This window comes from Camellia sinensis, chromosome 13 (genome assembly GCF_055761805.1).
Source record: "Camellia sinensis isolate YWXY chromosome 13, ASM5576180v1, whole genome shotgun sequence".
Lineage (NCBI taxonomy): Eukaryota > Viridiplantae > Streptophyta > Magnoliopsida > Ericales > Theaceae > Camellia > Camellia sinensis.
In genome coordinates this window covers 2,842,380-2,862,583 of record NC_138973.1, presented here as the reverse complement: position 1 = coordinate 2,862,583, position 20,204 = coordinate 2,842,380, and the positions used below count along the sequence as shown (strand labels likewise).

Below are 20,204 nucleotides of genomic sequence, written 5' to 3'. Positions count from 1 at the left end.
ACTCTATTCTTCTCTTCAAAAAAACAACACATCAAGCACAAACTTACCAAATAAATATGAGAGTCCTTATGTTTGGAAGAAGTAGCATATGAAAGTTCTTTAATTTGCATATATAAATGCATATGGTTTCTTTCCTCTTCAAATTAATCACTTTTAATGCTTTGTCTCCTTAATGACACTTTAAAACCATTAATTTATTCATTTTGCACTCGAAAACGTTACGATGTGCTTCATCTATTATATCTTAAAAGCAAGTAAAAGGGTCAAGTGGGATGAGACTTGGTTCTATCAATATCTAACCTTATAACTTGACAATATTGATTTGATTCAGCAATCCCGTAAATTTTGTAAAGAAATTCTATAATATACACCACCTCACTTCTAGCCTTTGAATCTTTAAAAAAACTAAAAAATTGTTATTATTTACTATGTGATTTGTCATAGCAACATTGCAAATAAACAACCTATAAAACAAATAGGGAAACCTCTTCAGCACACACCCTTCTACATAATATGAGTGCATATGGTACACATGCTAAGGGTTTCCTAAAACAAAAGTCAATATACACTAAACAGAAGCACCCCTACATAGACTAGGCAAGAGAAAAGATAAAATGCCAAAAGTATACAAATGGCCTGTTTTACTACACACATGTATGGCCTGTTTGATCCAAAATTTCTCAAATTGACAAAAAGAAAACAAAATTTAAAAGCACTCCATTCCTAACTTTCATATAATTATCCTGTATGACATTTTCCCCACCCTCACTTATCAGGGGTTGGAGGTTCAAGCCTTACCACAGGTGAGGTAGGATGGAAGAGCGTCATTGGTTTCTTTATGTGCCAAAAAAAAAAAAAAAAAAAAGATGAAAACAATTTCAATAAATTGCACCAAACAAAGCCTCTATTGGATGCCACAAAAACAAGGGCCATTAGTGCAGAAAAGCACCAAACCCTTAACAATCAGCCAAGCTCAACAATTAGACTCATATCTCGGGATTTCGTTCTCCTATCCCCCTTCCTCCTCCAAAATTAAATTCCATTAGATCAAAGTATTACAAATAATATGTATATAACTTTCCATCAATTTAAAACGTCACTTCAGCAACTAAAAAAAACGTCACTTCAGCAAGAAAAGAAAGCATGTGCCAATAAATTGAAAAGAAAGGAAAAAATTATATATTAGAAGAATAGAGCATAGATCTCAATCTCAACCGTCGTGCATCATTTTATTGAATTCAGGAGATTGATTTGTTTCCTTTTATTTATTATTAGGGTTCGTTCAGGCATTTTGGTCAGATGAGAGGACTCCAAACTGCGTGGGGTGGGGCTTCCTTTGTCTTTCCTTCTCCGAGAAAAGAAAGAATAAACGGCAGACAAAAATGCTTAAAATAAAAAAATAATAATAAAAGTACTTATATATATATATTTCTGCGGGAAATGTAGAAAAACTGCTTTTAGTGTAGTGTCACAATTTATTCACGACATACATTCTCATTGGTGTAGGATATGGGTTATGCGTGTTAGTAGCCTCATTAAAAAGTCCATGGCTCGTGGGTGACTTGAAGTAATTGATGTATTGAAATTTTAATCTATTTTTAATGTCAATTTTAGTTTTTGCAGTAGTAGTTTAGATCTTATCAAAAAAAATTTGAACCAATAAGTCCCATTTGCAGGTAAAAAGACGTCCGACTGTTCGAACCCTCTAAGTTGATCAAACAAGCCATCTATTCTGGGTAAAGAGTATTTGTTCTTGACAGTAACTCAATTCAACTTGCGGTAATCGATACACAACCCACTTTTTACACTCTTTTTGGCAAAATGAGCTTATAAGAGGTGCCAAACGAAGCATAGCATGTAGTTAAGCAGGCCTTTTTGAAAAATCCCATGTTTCTACAACATAACAAAAATGAAAATTTATGTACGCACAAGTATGCATGTACTATCAAATCACACGTTTCTAATAAAGATAAACATAAGATATTATTTTTGTGTATCCCTAATCTAAGGAAGTCGTCTTCCCTCTAAACGGAGAGACAACAATTTTGGCATAACTCGTATTATTCAATAAATTTATTAACCCAATCCAACCTGTAGGTACCTCCAGTAAAGACATCGAAGAATTTATTCACATCAAGCATAAACTCTCCCCTCTTCATCTCTCAAAACAAATACAAAGATAGTGGATCACACCTCACTATCAATCCCAATCCCTTCTTTATAACCCCAAAGATCCCTGATCAAGTTTGAAAATATGGCAGAGTTAGTAGCACCAGACAATAAGGGTATGATTTGAGGAGCACAAATACAAGACAATCAGCAGGAATTACCGGACACTTATTCGAACCCTCTTACATTATGGCATATACGTAATTATGGTGTTCCAGGTCCGACCCAGCCTATCCACTCATGGCTTGATTCAGGCTCTAGTATGGCCTAGTATGGTCTTGCTTATAGGTAATTTTTCATATTAGTGTTGAGAGTTTTGCATTGATTAAATTCCTAATACATATAATCTTTTCATCCTATATATACAAAATAATTATCATACTCAAAATTTTGGGATAACTTGGGAATATGGTAAGAATGATGAAAAATGGACTGCGTATAAGGGAACCAAGTCTCTCACCGGTAGAGACTCTGACACTTTGACAGCAATTACACTAGTGATGCCATCGTAGTTGCTTTTCATTTTCCAACAATCTTAATTTTGGAAGGATTTTAATTTGTTGGTGACTTGTAATACGATTTTGTTGAAAATGTTTTGTTTTTTGTTTTAATGATTGTGGTTGTATTCTTTTAGTGGTAACGGGCTCTTAGTGTAGTAGAAATGTGGGAGTTAATTGGTGGCAAAAGGGTGCACAGGTGATACTGGTGGAGATAATAGAGTTGTATGTGATGCGTGATTGTTTGTTGTAGACAAATTGTGTGTCGCGTAAAGAATAGAGATAAAAGGGGAAATGATTAAAGTACACTTTACACTTTAAAGTAGTCATATGGCATTCGCATGCATTTTTATGACAAAATTCCTAACGAAAGTAATTTATTGGAATAAGTTGATACAAAATATAAAATTTATGGTGAAAATTGAGTCAATTAAAATTACGAAAACTAAAGTGAGACAATAGGTAAAGTATAAGAATTACTACCATAAAGAGTGATTAAAATTTTGTCTTTGACACGTAATCCTTGAATTCTATATGAATTTTTAATTATTATTCTCCTTTTTGAAGGTTCAAACATATAATTTAAAGATTGATTTGACAAATGAATTTTCAATAGTTATTTTTTTTGTTTTTTTTTAATTTATTTTACTTAAGTTGATTTAGTTGCCAAATGGTCATTGTTTTTTGTTATTAAAAATTTTAGGCGGGGTTTTTACCCTCTTTTTTTTGGTGTTTTTTTTTAATTTGAATTTTTTTACAAACTATAAAAATTATTAGAAGTAAAAAAGTATACTAAAAAATTTAAAGAATTTAATAAATTATAGAAATTTCTTTTTTTAGCATTTAATAAACCAATTTAATCCAGTATTTATTTTTTACTTTAAAAAATCAGATAAATAAGTCAAAACAAAAATGTCTTCTTTTTTTTTTTTTTTTAGTTAAAGGTAGAATGTTGAGTGATTCTACTTATACCACCAAATAAACTCCTTACACCCATTTTCGTTTTACACCACACCCCAAAATTTCTCTCATTTTACACTTCTCATAATGCCAAACTTACTCTCATCTCTTTCATCCCAACATTCCAAACCCTAAGGCCCCGTTTGTTTTTGGTTATAGGGAGGGGATTGAGATTCGTAGTAAGGTGAGACCTACTAATATCATGTTTGTTTTGAGAGATAGAGAGGGAATTCGTAATCTCCTCCGGACTACGAATCCCCTTGGGGAGGGGATTAGGATAGACCCATGGGACTTGGTATTAGAAATTAGTTCAGCGGACTATTTTTTTTATATGTTTTATTTCTTATATGTTGGGCATTTTTTTTAACATTAATGTTTAATTTTTTGTATTTTTTGTTAAGTAAAAATCATTATTTTAATTGTTTTATTTTTTTTTGGAATTTTATTTTTATTTTTATTTTTTACATGTTGGCCATTTTTTTTTTGAACATTAATGTTTAATGTTTTTGAATTTTTTTATTTTTTTGATTATTTTATATTTATTTTATATAAAAATAATTTAACAATCCTCACATTAAAAACTATCATCAAAACAAATATAATTTTACTTAATTCCCTCACTATCAATCCTCTCACTAATAATTCTCTCACTATCAATCCCCTTTATTCTACCTCTGAAAACAAACGATGCCTAAGTCTTCTAACCACCACTTTCAGCAATTGCTCTATTTCCGGCAGCCACAGTCACCACCTTCACAAACCTTCAACCATCGCAATCACTATTGTCTCAACCCCCTTCGCAACCCTCATTGCTATAGCCGCCACTTCCTCCATCATTTTATTGTCATGACCATCACCACTGCCTCAACCACCCTATTCTGCAACATTTCCAGATCTGCTTTTCCGCCACCATGATCCACTGCTAGAGCGAGAGAAAGAGAGAGAGACAGAAAGAGATAAAACCTAGGATTAGGTTTTCGAATGAGAGAAAAAAAAAAGGAGAAAAAGTAGGAGGGAAACAGCAAAAGGAGATGGGGGCAACGGAGAACTGTGGTAACCACCCGCTTCTGCAACACTTTCATATATACATCCCCACCATTGTAATCCACCATCACTGTGACTGTCATATTTCTGCGAGAATAAGAGAAAGAGGCAGAGATATGAAAACCTATGGTTAGGTTTTTAAATATGGAATAAGAAGAAGAAGAGGGAGAACAAGGATGAAAGCGATGGGGTGAGGTGGTAAGAGACTGGGTGGCAATGGTTGGCAGTAAAAAGGCAGTTACAATGAAGGGCTAATAGAGGTGGTGGTAATGTGGTGTAATGAAAAATTAAGATTTTCAAAGTTTAAGGTGAAAGGATATTTTAATAATTTTATATAAGAATTGAAATGTAAAAAATAAATTAAATTAAAGAGTGTAATGAGTTGAATCATTGATTTAAAATATTAATAAAATTAAATTACAATACAAAGAGGGCAATATATTAACTTGAACCTTAGACCTTCCACTCACCTCACTCTGAGGCGGGGTTACATGTTATTCGGCCGCAAGAATCTCGTCAAAAAAAAAAATTGTCAAATACCATACTTTTCAATACGAGAAAGAATTTTTTAAGCTAAATTAAAAAAAACAGAAGCCGCAACCTTGACAACTGGAATGGTCCGATTGGATCCCGAATAGTATTCCCATCCCATACCACTATATAAATACCACTCCACCCAAAAGGTTCTCCATCTATGCGATCTAGGGTTTTTGAGTTTCTCTTCATTCCTCTCTTTCTCGATCTCCAAATTCCTATGCAATCTCCAATTTCTCTCCATATTCTACCAGGATTCGTTTGATTTTTCATCAAAATCGTTTTCTTTGCTTATTAATTCAATCAATTAGGGTGTTGGCAATTCAATAATGATAATCTCTTTCCTATTTCGCTTCTCATCATCATCGCTGGTCACGAAGCTTCGCAATCTTCGAGTTCTCGGCCCTGGTTTGAATCCCTTTGCTCCCTACAACATGGCCAATCACTCCTCTCGTTAATTGTTTTTGCCACTCTTTTTTTGCGTTTTGTGTTCTCTCAATCATGTAAAAAAAAGCCTTGAAATATCTCATCTTCAGATCTTATCTATCGCTTCAAGTTCTATCGATAGGTTGAAGTTTTATCGATTAAAGTTTTAGGGTTTTGTGTAGTGAGTTAAAGATAAGATCAGTCTGGCTGTTTAAATCTGGAAATTTGAGGGTTTTCTTTGAATTTGGAAGCTTCGTAGTTTTCTGGGTCTTTTTAATATATAGGAACAGGTATGCCTCAGGACGACCAGTTGGGTTTAACTCGCCGGAGCAGACGCGTGTATAGGTCTGGGGGCGACAGGGACGATCGAGGTTGGACTCTGCTTCATATTGGTGCCCGAAAAGGTGATCTCAAGGAGGTATGTTTTCTTGCTTTTCTTGATTGTCTTGCTTTTCTGTTGATTACAGTAATAGGGTTTTCTTGATTATAATTTGTGTGCATGTTGGGTTTTTCAAATTTTATTTTTATAAATATGATCTTGTTACTTTCCCTTTATCAAAGAAAAGAGAAAAACATTCTTACTGTTTCAGTTTTTCATCAAGAATTGAATTGGTTATGAATAATTGAACCAAAGCAATTAGGATTTAAGATTGGTCTGGCTTCATTAGTTTCACTAGACTTAATAGATTTAATTTTTTATTTTTACAATTATTTTGTTGTTTGCTCTATTGCATATTTAGTGTTGATGATGACAGATTGCATCATAATATATTTTCATTTTTGCTTAAAATTTTAGCAGCATACAAGTGGCCAAGGGGCTTATGATTCAATCACAAGAATTCCATCCCGGTTTGTATGTTAATTCAGGATAGGGTTGCACACTTGGACTAGTTAATGTGAAGACATCAATCAAATTGACCCATTTGGGTGTCTATTCAGTTTTATGAGGCTTTGCTTTAGTTTTGGGTTAGGAAGCTACTAACTTGATACAGTTTTGGTTTGTGTTTTTGGGCATGACATGTCCCTTTCCCTTTTTGTGTCAAGGAGGGAACAACGGATGATCTAGGACTAGGATGTGATTGGTGGTTTTGATATTTTCCTGGTTGGAAGAAGAGAGATATTTGAATTAGGATTTGTCAATAGAATGAACTTGGGGGGATGGGATATGCAGAATTTCTAGTCGATTCATGCGAGGGTGGAATTTTTTTTGCTCTTAAATACTGTGCATGTGGGTATCATTTGTTTTTTAATTGATTCATCTTTATGTTTGTAGGTTAAGCGCCTTCTCAATCAAGGAATGGATGTGAATGTGGCTGCATGGGGCCGCAAATCACAAGGGGTTACCCCTCTTCATCTTGCTGCAGAAGGCGGCCATGTCAAAGTTATGGATGAATTGCTTGATCGTGGTGCTAACATTGATGCCCGAACTAAGGGTGCATGTGGCTGTGAGTATTAAATGTTGTAGAAACTTTCAAAGTTGGAATGAATTTGATAGAAACTTGGTACTTTTTTTTTTTGCTTGGTAGATATAAACTCGTATTTACATGTGTATATGTAAACACACAATTCTATGATTATAATATCTATATCTTAGAAGAGATCTTTGGGCACTCACTCTTCCCTTCTCCAAAGTCAAAACCCCATATCCCTGCTAGTTTTTGTTCTGTGTATTAATCTCCTTGATGTGTGTCAAATCCAGGGACTCCGCTCCACAATGCAGCCAAAGAAAGAAAGAAGCAAGCAGTTAAATACCTAGTAGAAAATGGGGCATTCTTGCCAGATGATATGAATGACACCAGGTTTAATCCGCCACTCCATTATTGCCCCGGTCTTGAATGGGCTTATGATGAGTTGAGGCGTATCCAGCAAGAGAGCACGTCATCAAGCGAGGCCTCTTACAGTTCCGAAAGTTGAGGCCTTCTCAGTCCCCCTTCTCCAACAAGACAGCTCATCATCAAGCGAGGCCTCTTACAGTTCCAAAAGTTGAAGTCCATCTCATCCCCCACTCCCTGTATTACGGAGCATCTTTCATGCTGTGTCTTATATTCCTGTTGCTTGACAACGTACATTGGATGTGTTTGCCTTCTTTATCTAATCTGCTACTGCTGGATCTTATTTCGTGTAGTGTTTGGCTTTATTTCATCTGCTACTTCTGGATCTGATGTTGTGTGCTACTGCTGGATCTTATTTCATGTAGTGTTTGGCTTTATTTCATCTGCTACTTCTGGATCTGATGTTGTGTGGTGTTTGCCTTTTTTTTTCTCATCTTATATGTTGATGACAGTGGATCATAAATAAAGAGTGTGTTCAGATGGTTGTCTTTCTCTAATGGCGATTAGTATTGTATTGTAGTTGGATGGCTGTTTTTTTGTCGTGTTAAAACTGTTTTGTGCATCTGTTACCCTTTCGTGATGCTATTGCAGACATTGCATTGCTTGCTAGTGCTTCATTCATATCTTTGGATGGCTTGCTATTGGAGTTCAGATCCTCTCCTTGAGGATCCTCCTTCATTTCCTCCTTGCAACGGCTGAGATTAGCCGTTGCAGATCCAACAGTTATATATATATATATATTAAAACAAATTCAATTTTTGTATCCTTGCCCAAATGTATATATAGGTTTAGCTATTATTCTCACACAGGTCCATTCGAGCTCAGCCCTTTTTTCCTCCACCGAACCTCTCCTTAACTGGCTACCACCCTCACTGGCGACCCACCCCCGACGACGGCAAGAAGCTCGTCAAACCCAACTGGCCGACGCCTTTCGTCGGTTCTCCTTACACAGGCAAGCTCTCTCTCTCTCTCACAGGAATGAGATTTTGATATGCAATGCTTCATGATCTGAACCTAGTTCAACTGGTTTTGGATTTTCTTTGCCTTTTTTCGATGATAGATAGTTGAAACAGGGGATTGGAACAGTGGATTAAGAAGCAAAAAAAAAAAGTGATATTTTCAAAATATGTAACGGAAAGATTTAAGGTGGACAACCTTGAAGGGCTCATTGTCTGTTCTAAAAGAAATGCCAAGAACATATTTCACCCAAACAAGAAATTCTCTATTTTCAAATAGAGCACAAAACAGAGATTCATTCATTCAATATATAATATAAATATAAAAGTACATTTAAAATAAAACAAATTACGAAATACATCCATGCATATACATCAAACAATAGAGGTTTTTATATATATATATATATATATCAAACCCACTAATTTTTTATTTTGTGTTTTTAAGTGGTGTAATAAGTTCAAGACAAACAACATTCATTTGCCAATTAATTCTTAAAACAACTTGGGTTTAATTAAAAAAAAAAAAATACAACAAATATTAAATGAATATTGTAAGTAATACCCAAAATTCCATTTAGCACATATCTAGGGGCCAATCCTGAGATGAAGATAAAGGTCAGCTTGTTGCACCAGTTTGATGAACTTAACCAAGGCTTGGTTGGTTCAACTGAATATGATTGTCTATGATCTAAATCAAGTGTTTGATTGAATAACATTAATCCAAGTCAATATTGTCTTTGTTCTTGGTGCTAAAATAATTAAACTGATTCATAAACATTTATTCTTCCTGTTTGTTTTTCAGGTGGAACGCACTACAAATTTCGGTCATAGCAGCGGATAAATTTCATTGTTGCTGCTGCTGTCCATGTGTTGCTGATAAATTTCATGTGTAGCTGTCCATGTGTGTTGCTACCCATGTAGTGCTGCTGTCCATGTGTTGCTGCAAGTGTTGCTGGCCCTGGCCATATTTTGCTGCTGTCCATTTTTTGCTCAAGTGTTGCTGCCCATCTATTGCTGAAAGTGCTCGTGATGTGCTGCTACTGAAACAGTTTTTTGCTTAAGTGCTGCTGCTGAATTTTTTTTTAATCTTGTTTTATTATGTTATTTAAGTTCTTATTATGTTGCTTAAGTTCTTATTTTTTGTGTGAACATGTATGAGGTTGGATAATATTTGTTCTTCGTTGTTATGTTGGTTGGTATGGAATCTAATTAAAGCTGAATAGAAGTTGCTGAAATTGGCCTGAAATTAGTGTGTTACGGAACTACTGCTTACTACAGTTTTTGTTCTTGTTTTTATATGTTCTTTACGGATGGTTTATTTAAGTTCTTATTATGTTGCTTAAGTTCTTATTTTTTGTGTGAACATGTATAATGTTAGATAATATTTGTTCTTCTTTTTTATGTTGATTAATATTTGAACATGTATGAGGTTGGATAATATTTGTTCTTCGTTGTTATGTTGGTTGGTATAGAATCTAATTAAAGCTTAATGGAAGTTGCTGAAATTGGCCTGAAATTAGTATGTTATGGAACTACTACTTACTACAGTTTTTGTTCTTGTTTTTATATGTTCTTTACGGATGGTTTTGAATGGTTTTCTAATATAACTAGTTTGATATAACTAGCCGAAACAATTTGTATGTTGGAGCTTTGCATCATGTGATTGTTTGGATGATGGGTCTATATTAATGAGATGGGTTTTGTATTGACCAAGTCCGTCAGATGAATTTTAGAGTGGTATAAGCTCATCAAATATATTGACAGTCTTGTTTCATAAAGTATATTGACCCTGCCATACCCATCTATTCAGTGTATATGCTGCTACCCAGCTGCTCAAAATGCTGCTACCATCTAAAGTCGAAACCATGCATATCGTAGAAGCATAATATACACATAGAAGCATTCCATATTGCTGCTGCCATACTCATGCTGTTGCTGCCACTTGCTGAAAATGCTGTGGATTTAAGCTTTGTAATGTAAAAACACATAACATGATATCTAAGCTTTGTAACAAATTTAACTTAAAACTAAATCAATATAAATTAATAATCAAGGAATAACTAGAGGAGCCCAAGCTGTGGATTTTAATTACAGGGCATTAATAGAAGCAAAATGAATGCTCATCAAGGTAAGGAAACTAATAAAGAAAATTGGGTGTGGGCAATGAAGGACTCATGTTATGGCACTGTAATCCTACAGATAGTGGTTGCATTGTATATGCTATTAGCAGAAATTAGATCCTTGAAAAACATATTACTCTTCCTTTATATCCGCTGAAGCAAGTTAACCTTAAGCCATGACTGTTTTTTTACAACATAAACTAGATCCTTATGTAGAGACATATACGCATACCAAAACCAATGTACATCAATCTATAAGTCAATTATTAACAAAAACAAATAGGATTTCAAGTACCTACCTCACTTTCAGTTGCAACAACAATTTAGAGACTATGTTTGCATCATGTTTTTCGTTTTCAGTTTTCATTTTTTGAGTTACGAAAGATACAATAAAAAGTTTGAACCCTGAGTTTCCAAAAACTGATAAAACAATTTAAAAATAGTTTCCTGAAAATAACTGTCTGAAGAAATTTTCCTCAAAAAACATTTTCTGAAAAACACTTCCACCAAATGCATCATCCGTCACTTTCGTCTTGAGGGCAGAAAAGTCTTCAACAACTATACCAAATAAGCCCATGATACCACAGAAAAAGCCACCAGTTTGATATAATTTTTACCTGTTCGAATCCCAAATCAAAGCCCTAATTTTGAAATTTCAAATATCTCTCTCTCTCTCTATCTCTTTCTCTCTCTCTCTCGCGTCTCTATCTGTGTATTTATGAAATCAAATACAAAATCAAAAATAGGCTGAACCAGGTTCAGAGACACAGAGAGAGAGAGAAAGAGAGAGCTTGCCCGTGTAAGGAGAACCAAGGAAAGGTGTTCACCGATTGGGTTTTAGGAGCTTCTCGCCGTCATCGGCGGTGGGTCGCCGGAGATGGTGGGTTCGGTGTAGGAGAAAGGAGCTGAGCCCGAAGGGGGCTGAGTGAGAATGATATACAAAAAGCTACGTTTGGGTGGGAATACAAAAATTGAATTTGTTTTATTTTTTTTTATTTTTATGACCGTTGGATCTGCAACGGCTGATTTCAGCCATTGCAAGGAGGAAATGAAAAAGGATTCTCAAGGAGAGGATCTGAACTCTTGCTATTGCAGTGAGTGACATCGCCAAACAATTTTCCTTTCTTTTATAATCAAATACTTGCAATGGTCTTCTTTTGATTAATGGTGGCTGTTCTGATGGAGGGGATATATAGCAAATTGAGCAGGAATAACTTGGGTGGTGTTGAGTAGGGTTGCAAATGAATCGAGCGGTTCATGAATAAGTTTGGTTCGGCTCGGTTAGTTAAGGGCTCGGCTCGAGCTTGAGCTTGAATATTGGGCTCGTTTAAACGAGCCGAGTTTAAGCTTACATAAGCTCAGCTCGTCAAGTTCGATTCGTTTATCTTTATTTAAATTATATAACAAATATATTATTTATATATTAAATAATATTTTTTATTTAAATATTTGTATTTAAATAATATTAAAAAAAATTATTTAGCCGAGCCGAGCTAAGGTCGAGTTCAGTTCCTTATTGATCCGAGCTCAAACTTAATAAACAAGCTCGATAAATAAACAAGCTGAGCTCGAGCTCGACTCAACTCGGTTCAGTTCGTTTGCAGTCCTCGTACTGAGTGGTGTTTGGTTAATTAGAATAAAGTGGTACAATCGTTCTATCAAAATATTTATTCTTACATTTAGTTTTATTAAAATATTAAAAATTAAAAATTACATTATCATTTAATGTGAATGGTTATTATAAGGAGACTAAACAATAAACATTCCATTCTAATGAATCAAATATAGTATTATTGCAATTGCAATTGCAATTGTAACAAAAATTAAGGGATGTTTTAAATAAGTGTATTTTTTGACTTTTTATATAAAAAATGTGTAAAAAAGTAGAGAAAGTGATTAGAAAAGTAGAGAGGAGATGTTGATAGATATTGATAGATGTTTATTAATATGACCAAAATAAGTGTATATATGTAAAAAAAAGTACACTTTTTTAGTTCTTCCCAAACACCTACTAAATATCTTTTTAAAAATGAATAGTTTATTTTCAAAAATATATTTTCATTTGTTTTTAAGTTATACATTTTAATTTTATTTTATGTTTATTCTTACGTTTGGTTTTATTGAAATATTAAAAATTGAAAATTACATTATCATTCAATGCGAATGGTTATTATGAGGAGACTAAACATTCCATTCTAATGAATCAAATATAGTATTATTTTATTGCAATTGCAATTGCAATTGTAACAAAAATTAAATATCTTTTTAAAAATGAATAGTTTTTTTTCAAAAATATATTTTCATTTATTTTTTAAGTTATACATCTTAATTTTATTTTTAACAAGGAGTGCTATGCCAATTTAAAATCTTTTAATGTAATTTTTGAATGAAAAAACATATAAAATAGGATATTAGGATAAATATAGTATTTTTTTATAAGCTGAAATAATATGATATTTTTTATTTACTATAGTATTGAATTAAAATTAAATATATTTTTACTAATAATTTTATTTATTGAAAATTAGTTAGTCCAATCTTTTTCATTTTAACAATATTATATTTAGAAACAATTATTTTATAAATCACAAGGCAAAAATTTGATAACTTTTTACAAATAGTTATGTTAGAGTATCTCCAATGGTTCTTTTTTTTTTTTCCATCAAATCTGAGTAAAAAAATGATAATTTTTTGAATCTAATATGAGCTGCTTCAATGGTTGTCATCAAAAGGCAGGGGACGTCACCGGGGGCACGACCGGCCAGTCGACCGAACAAGGCAAATAATTTTTTTTTCCCTTGTTTCCCCAATTTGCTACCTGACCACTGTCTTCTAGGACTTGATCTCTAACTAATCTTGTTGGAGAAAAAATGGTTGAATAAGAAATTGCCTCATAAATGTGTATATAACTCACACATTTAAGGCTCATCAATTTTATAAAATTGATTTGGCAGTTTTGCTAGCTTTAGTTGCCAGCCTTGATGGCTAGAGGCTCCTCCCCTCTCCCCCATGGTGTATAAAAGGAGGCCCTATTCCTTGAAAAGAGATGTAGAATTTTTCCTTGACATCCATACACTGTCAGTCTATTTCTCCTATAATTTTCTTCTTGAGACAGAGTGCTGTCGTTGTCCATTCGCTAAGCTAATCAGAAGGTGCTTCTGTTGTAGCTGGTAAAAACCGTCGTATCCTGGGAAGTAGACGCCGGCGTACCTTCAGCACCCAACGGTGAGGCGGCGAATCTATTTTAAGGAGACTGTGGTATCACACAGGCTTCGGTTTGCTTCCTTTAACCATTTTATATTTTATCTGTATTTTATTCAGCATGTTATTTTTCCTGGGATTGAAGGTTTATTTTGTTCATCTCATAATTTTGCGATATGCAATGTGAAATTATGTAATGTGAGTAGTTTTTCCCAACAAGCTTAAAATAGATTCGACGTTTATCATAGAATTAGATTAATAGATTCATGCATGTAATTGGCCACTAATAGTACTAGCGAGTTAATTGGTTTATTAGATGCATGTACACAGGGTTAAGCTTTTGATTTTGCCATTTTGTGTATGCTACTGTTTGGTCTTCCCATGGCATGGAATAGGCCACTGTTATCAATAGGGAAGAAGAGTTCCATTGGTGCAAAGTTAATTCACTGTATTTTCTAATTAATTAATTAATTTATGGTGTACCGGTTCATGCCTTGTATTTCTAGATTTACATGCTTCTAGTTCACATGCTTCTAGTTTACAATATAAATTACATGTTCATTCGGGTTTAATTTTTAGTGTAATTTACATTTCTAGCATATTTATTAGGTAGTAAATTTTCATGTAACTTGTACCTATTAATCTTTAATTTAGGTGTGGAGTTGTAAAGTTTATAACTTACCTATATTTAAATTCATGTTAATTTCTCTAGAATTATTTGCATGTTAATCATGTCATTTGCAATTCTTACCTAGTAATGTGATTTAAGTATTTAGGAGTTATAAAATGTTTGTAACTTGCCTCAATTAATTACATGTTTAGTGTACCATAAGTTCATATGTAACCTTTACCAATTTAAAATATGGTTTAATTATATTTAATTTAGGTCTGTAACTTATATAGTTAATTACATATTTATTATGTAATTAATTTTTTACAGTTTTTTTTTAGTTTAAATTCTAGATGTGTAACTTAAGGGTTGGTTTTAATCTTTACTTACAGTTATTTATTAGTTTGTTTGCTAGTACCCTCCCCTTCAATCACTACTTTGCCAAAAGCAAAGAAAAGCTGAGGAAGGTTTTGTTGTATTTTGCTGCTAACTCTTTATTGCAGGAATACCTATGGAAATGGGAAAAATGATTAATTTGGACTAAATATTTGAAGCAATTGTTTGCTTGAGTGTTCATTTGTGGTTATTCACCAATATGTAAAGCACGTTTTATTTGCTTGTAATTATTGTAGCAATTTTGTTGTAATTGCTTGTACAATTTGGAACTTGGTGTGTTTAACCTAGTTCATCCCTTGGAAAATTCAATTCTTAAAGTTGTTTCCCATGGACTAGGAGTCAACATGCTCTTGAAAGTTTTGTCTAAGGTTAACTGGGTTTTAAGTGGGACCGATGTGACCCCTCCAGTCTTCCTGGAAACTTTCCTAACCATGTTCGATTCTAGGTTGCGTGGTGAGACTAGTTTTGAATTAAATTTCCAATTGTGGGATTTTCTAGTGTTAAGTTTGATTTCTAGAAATACAGAATAGTGAAAATTTGGCTGTAATTTTTTAGAAATGGCAACTGTCTCTGATGCTGCTACTGCTACTGCTAATGTTGGTGGGGATCCGAACCCCGGGGCGACTGGCTTGCCAACCCCTGCTGTGACCTCTGTGGTCAATCCTCCTGTTGTTACTCCAGCTGTTCCGGGAGGACCGCTCAATCATCACGAGCGCCCGAAGAAGTTCACGGGAGTGGATTTCAAGAGATGGCAGCAGAAGATGCTGTTTTATTTGACTACTCTAAGCCTTGCGAGGTTTCTGAGTGAAGATGTACCAGCCGTAGAGGAGAATGAATAAGATAAACAAAAGCTCATGGCTCTGGACGCTTGGAAACAAGCAGACTTCTTATGCCGGAATTACATTCTGAACGGCTTGGCGAATCCGCTTTTCAACGTGTTTTATGCCAAGAAATCGGCTAAGGAGTTGTGTGGATGCCTTGGACAAAAAGTACAAGACCGAGGATGTTGAGGTAAAGAAATTTATCATCGGCCGGTTCCTAGACTTCAAGATGGTGGACTCTAAAACTGTCCTGAGTCAAGTCCAAGAGTTCCAAGTGATTCTGCACGCGATACATGCAGAAGGGATGGTCCTAAGTGAGTCATTCCAGGTAGCTGCTTTGATTGAGAAGCTGCCTAACGGCTGAAAAGACTTCAAGAACTACTTAAAGCACAAACGAAAGGAGATGACAGTCGAAGAGCTCGTTGTCAGGCTCCAGATTGAAGAGGACAACAGGAAGAAAAGAGGGAGTACCTCCACTGTCAAAGCCAACATGGTTGAGCATGGCGAGTCCTCGGGGGCGAGAAAAAAATCACTGACAGGCAAAAGCTCAAAGTTGGGGGCTAGAGGAGGAATCTCCAAAAGGCCAGCCTACAAGCCAATGGAGCCTACTTTTAGGTTCGATGGCAAATGCTTCAACTGTGGAAGTGACGGGCATCGGACAGTTGATTGTCTGAAGAATAAGCCCTACAGGAAAAACCCTTCCCAACACAAAAACCGGGCACATATGGCTGAAATGGAGGAATTGTCACACGATGTGGACGACATGCATCTGTTAGCCGTCGTGTCAGAAGTGAACATGGTGGGGTCAAACCCGAGGGAGTGGTGGGTGGACACTGGGGCCACTCGCCATATTTGTGCAGAGAATAGAATGTTCACAACTTTCGAACTGGTTTCAAACGGGGAGAAGTTGTTTATGGGAAACTCTGCAACCTCAGCTGTTGAGGGTAAAGGCAAGGTGATCCTGAAGATGACTTCAGGAAAAGAACTGACTTTGAACGATGTCTTTTTTGTGCCGGACATTCGTAAGAACCTTGTCTCGGGGTCTCTCCTAAGCAAGCATGGCTTCCGCATGGTGTTTGAATCAGACAAGGTCGTGTTGACCAAGGGCGGGGTCTATGTGGGGAAGGGATATATGTCAAATGGTATGTTTAAATTGAATGTAATGACACTTATCCCTAAGATTAATGAAAAAGCTTCTTCTTTTGCTTATATGCTTGAGTCCCCTAATTTATGGCATGGTAGATTGGGTCATGTAAATTTTGACTCTTTACGTAGATTAATCAAGTTAGATCACATACCATCTTTCAAGATTAATCCACAACACAAGTGTGAAACTTGTGTAGAAGCAAAATTGACAATGTCTTATTTTCATTCTATTGAAAGAAGTACCCAGCCTTTGGGTTTAGTGCATAGTGATGTGTGTGACTTGAAAGTTGTACAATCACATAGTGGCAACAAGTACTTCATCACTTTTGTTGATGATTGCACTAAATACTGTTATGTGTATTTGCTTAAAAGCAAAGACGAGGCTATTGATAAATTTATTCTTTTTAAGAATGAAGTTGAGAATCAATTAAGCCGGAAAATCAAGGCATTGAGAAGTGATCGTGGTGGTGAGTATAAATCCCCGTTTGCCGAGACTTGTGCTCAATTTGGGATTATTCACCAAACCATAGCGCCTTATTCGCCTCAGTCAAATGGTGTTGCCGAGCGGAAGAACAGGACGCTGAAAGAGATGATGAATGCAATGTTGATAAGTTCTGGGTCGCCACAAAACTTATGGGGGGAAGCAATTCTCTCCGCGAATTATATTCTTAATAGAATACCACAGAAGAAAGTGAACAAGACTCCGTATGAGTTGTGGAAAGGTCACAAGCCTTCATATAAATACCTACGAATGTGGGGGTGTCTTGCAAAAGTGGCGGTACCTACACCCAAGCGGGTTAGGATAGGTCCGAAAATCATGGACTGTATTTTCATTGGTTATGCACAAAATAGTAGTGCATATAGATTTCTTGTGCACAAGTCTGATATTTCAGATATACACAAGAATACTATCATGGAATCTAGAAGTGCATCTTTCTTTGAAGATGTATTTCCGTGTCGTCCCCAAGACAGGGTTCTGAGTTCCATGAAAAAAATAGATGATCACGAAGACGATCACATAGATGATCACATGGATGATCAAACAGCTGATCAAATAACTAATCAAGTAGATGATCAAGCTGATGAAGTAGATGAGCCAAGAAAGAGTAAAAGAGCTAGAACCACAAAGTCTTTTGGTCTAGACTTCTTGACTTATATGTTAGAGGGAGAACCTCGAACGTTCCATGAAGCTGTGATTTCACCTGAAAGTCCTTTATAGAAAGAAGCAATTAAGAGTGAGATTGACTCCATCTTACAGAACCATACTTGGGAGTTGGTTGATCTACCCCCAGGCAGTAAGGCCTTGGGGAGTAAGTGGATCTTTCGAAGAAAGATGAAAGCGGATGGGTCAATTGACAAATATAAAGCTTGGTTAGTTATCAAAGGATACAGACAGCGAGAAGGTCTGGATTACTTTGATACGTATTCACCTGTGACAAGGATTACATCCATTCGCATGGTGATTGCAATAACAGCTTTACGTGGTTTAGAAATACATCAGATGGATGTAAAGATAGCTTTCTTAAATGGAGATTTAGATGAAGAAATCTACATGGAGCAACCCGATGGGTTTTCAGCTCCAGGAAAAAGTAAGAAAGTCTATAAGCTTGTCAAGTCATTGTATGGTTTGAAGCAAGCTCCTAAACAATGGCATGAGAAGTTTGACAATGCTATATTGTCAAATGGGTTTCGAATCAATGAGTGTGATAAGTGCGTATATGTTAAAGACACTGACAAAGGTTATGTCATTTTGTGTCTATACGTTGATGACATACTCATTGTTGGTAGCAATGATGAAATGATTAAAGCTACCAAAAGATTGTTAAACTCTAAGTTTGACATGAAGGATATGGGCCTTGCAGATGTCATTCTGGGTGTTAAGATCACCAGAACATCTGGTGGTATTGTACTTTCTCAAGCTCATTATGTTAATAAGATACTTGAGAAATTTGGAAAGTCAGATACAAGCATGTTTAGGACACCGGTAGACTTAAGTCTATATTTGACCAAAAATAATGGTGAGTGTCTCTCAACTAGAATATTCTCGGGTCATTGGAAGTTTGATGTATCTGATGAGTTGTACAAGGCCGGATATCGCCTACGCTATTAGTAGGCTGAGTAGATAGACGAGTAATCCTAATGCTACTCATTGGAAGGGCATTATGCGGGTGTTGGGGTATATCCGTTACACCCTGGATTATGGGCTGCATTATCCCAGATACCCAGCGGTACTAGAAGGGTATAGTGACGCAAATTGGATATCTGATATAAAAGATTCTAAATCCACTAGTGGTTATGTGTTTACCCTCGGAGGGCAGTCGTGTCTTGGAAATCTGCCAAGCAAACGTGTATCTCGAGATCAATGATGGAATCTGAGTTTATTGCTTTAGATAAAGCAACTGAAGAAGCTGAATGGCTTCGCCAGTTTGTTGAGGATATTCCACGTTGGCCAAAACCTGTGCCAGCTATTAGTATTCATTGCGATAGCCAATCAGCGATTGGTCGGGCACAGAGTAATATGTATAATGGAAAGTCTAGACATATCCGTCGTAGACATAATTCCATACGACAACTACTCTCAAATGGAGTTGTCTCTCTAGACTATATCAAGTCTAAGGACAACATTGCGGATCCGCTAACCAAAGGGTTAACTCGAGAGTTAGTAGAAAAGTCGTCAAGAGGAATGGGGTTAAGGCCTTTAGTGAAGGTTACCGGAATGGAAAACCCAACCTAGTTGACTGGAGATCCCAAGATTTAGGTTCAAAGGGACAACCTAACTTCATGTAACGGGTGAGTCACTGAAGAGGTAAATCCTCTTGCCCATTCCTTTATACAGTGATGCCCTGTGGGGGTGGAAGGTTAAACTAATGCTTTTAATGACCTTCGTGACGTGGTATAATGAAATACCGTATCTAGGTCACCTATATGAGTGCGATGTGGGGCCGTTTCTTTAAGAATTGCCAAGGCCAAATTCTTTAAAAACACTCACAGAACCAAGCTAGTGCTATAGGGCCATACTGAACACACCAGTGAGAACAAGAACAATGGTTGGACTAACTCCTGTGTGAGGTCTATTGTCTCGGTTTACATAAACGGCAGAACAGTTCAAGACATCACGTTCACTGGTCAGCTAGTAAATTCGATAGGCTTTCACTACGAAAGGTTCAAGGCCAACAGCTACCTTTTCTGGTGTAGGGTTAGTCTATGCGCTCTCTCTCTTTCCGAGTCTTTGTTGATAAACGTTGAGCGTTTGCTGTATTCGGTCAATTTTTATTCATGTGGGGGATTGTTGGAGAAAAAATGGTTGAATAAGAAATTGCCTCATAAATGTGTATATAACTCACACATTTAAGGCTCATCAGTTTTACAAAATTGATTGGGCAGTTTTGTTAGCATTAGTTGCCAGCCTTGATGGCTAGAGGCTCCTCCCCTCTTCCCCATGGTGTATAAAAGGAGGCCATATTCCTTGAAAAGAGATATAGAATTTTT

General features: G+C 35.7%; 1 protein-coding gene across 1 annotated transcript; it reads left to right on the top strand.

Moving 5' to 3' along the window:
• The first annotated feature begins 5,138 nt into the window (after positions 1-5,138).
• Positions 5,139-7,959, top strand: ANK6 (Ankyrin repeat family protein). The gene is made up of 3 exons (XM_028224529.2): positions 5,139-6,048; positions 6,904-7,075; positions 7,330-7,959. Exons 1-3 carry the CDS (start codon positions 5,923-5,925, stop codon positions 7,542-7,544), a joined length of 513 nt encoding a protein of 170 aa, XP_028080330.2. The 5' UTR covers positions 5,139-5,922; the 3' UTR covers positions 7,545-7,959.
• The last annotated feature ends 12,245 nt before the right edge of the window (positions 7,960-20,204 follow it).